Source organism: Eimeria mitis, genomic scaffold, assembly GCF_000499745.2.
Source record: "Eimeria mitis Houghton genomic scaffold, Emh_scaff3552, whole genome shotgun sequence".
In the NCBI taxonomy this organism is placed as follows: domain Eukaryota; phylum Apicomplexa; class Conoidasida; order Eucoccidiorida; family Eimeriidae; genus Eimeria; species Eimeria mitis.
Window position 1 is genome coordinate 2086 of NW_013571897.1, and position 1661 is coordinate 3746.

At 46.5% G+C, this 1661-nt stretch overlaps 1 protein-coding gene across 1 annotated transcript in view; it reads right to left on the reverse strand.

Moving 5' to 3' along the window:
• Window positions 1-1339, reverse strand: part of EMH_0067160 (DEAH-box RNA/DNA helicase, putative) — a gene marked incomplete at both ends in the record, with an annotated part of 3391 nt that extends 2052 nt beyond the window's left edge. Inside the window, 3 exons of the mRNA XM_013498595.1 lie at window positions 155-383; window positions 585-835; window positions 920-1339. Coding sequence (XP_013354049.1) covers window positions 155-383; window positions 585-835; window positions 920-1339 — 900 coding nt within the window. The remainder of the gene's footprint in view (window positions 1-154; window positions 384-584; window positions 836-919) is intronic.
• Window positions 1340-1661: the final 322 nt, after the last annotated feature.

Genomic DNA, 1661 nt, shown 5'->3' on the forward strand with positions numbered 1-1661 from the left:
GTGGTTTTGGCTGTATATCAGCGAAATAATTAAAGAATAGATTGCCCTCCATGGTGGCGCTCATAACGATTAATTTTATTTTATTTATTTTATTTTTTAATTGTAGTTTTAGCACAAGAGACAACAAGTCTGCATCTATATCTCTTTCATGTACCTCATCCAGTATAATATGTGTTATATTATCTAAATAATTAGTATTATTCTCCTGCTGCTGCTGCTGCTGCTGCTGCTGCTGCTGCTGCTGCTGCTGCTGTTGGTCCTCCCCCTGCTGCTGCTGCTGCTGCTGCTGCTGCTGCTGCTGCTGGTGGTGGTTTGTTCTCTTATTGAGAGCTTGTATTTTGCCTGTTGCATGCAGCTGGAGCTCTTCTTCTGTTAGTATGTGGCTGAGTGTATGTGTGTGTGTATTTATAAGTATCTGCAGCAGGTAACCAGTGGTCATGAATATAATTTTAGTTTTTTTATTTGTTTTACTTTCTCCTGATATTCTATAACCTACTAAACCACCTGTCTCCTCTCCTATCTCTCTAGACACACGCTGTGCTAGTGTTATGCATGCAAGCCGACGGGGCTGGGTCACTATACACCGCAGAGGTCTATACGTCTCCATACGCGGCAGCGGGATACTGCTGCTGCTGCTGCTGCTGCTGCTGCTGGTTGCTGCTGCTTCATCGTCGTCACACTCCTCCTCCTCCTCCTCTCCCTCCTGCTGCTGCTGCTGCTGCTGCTGCTGCTGCTGCTTGTGCATGCGTGCTGCATGCATTGCCTTTCTCATGGCTGCGTCTTGCTCTAAGAGAAACTTCGGCAGCTGTGTGCTCTTGCCGCAGCCTGTCTCTCCCTGTATACACGTAATAAAATTATTATTTATATGATTCAGTATTTTGTTGCGGTGTTTGTGGATAGGTAGATCCCCCATACATACTGTAGATACACCGCATATAGATGTGCTGCTGCGACGAGTTGTTGCACGCTGCTGCTGCTGCTGCTGCTGCTGCTGCTGCTGCTGCTGCTGCTGGTGACGAGTTTGTTGAAGGCCTGGGCCTACTCCACCCCATCCTCCTGATGATGTGCCACCAGCAGATGCTGCTGCTGTTCTTGCTGCTGCTGCTACTGCTGCTGCTGCTGCTGCTGCTGGAGCTGGAGCTCCTGCTGCTGCTGCTGCTGCTGCACGTGCTGCTGCGCTAGATGTAGAAGGACGGGAAGAAGCAGCAGCAGCAGGAGCAGCAACAGCAGCAGCAGCAGCAGAAGGGTCTGTACGTGCTGCAGTTGATGGTGCTGCTTCAGTATGAGCCTGCCTGGCTGTTGGTGCAGCTGCTGCTGTTGTTGTCGGCCTTTTACGCATTTTCAGGTTTATATATATTTATATTTTTAATTGTTTTATAAAGAAGACAGAAAGAGACAAAAAAAGAGAGGCAGTATATACAAGAGCTCTACCCAGCAGGCTGTGTATATAGGACGCCTGATGGGTGTGTATATGTGGTTGTTGTATTGAGCTTTTTCGCAGCTTTTTTGTTTTATATGAATAAAAAAAAGAAAAGAAATGCATTTATATAATATTTTATTAAAAAAATAAACCCAAACCCTCATACAGGTGGCTACCTCTCTTGCCTACTACACCTGAACAGGCCCCACATACAGAGGAAATAAGAGAAAAACTGGCGCTG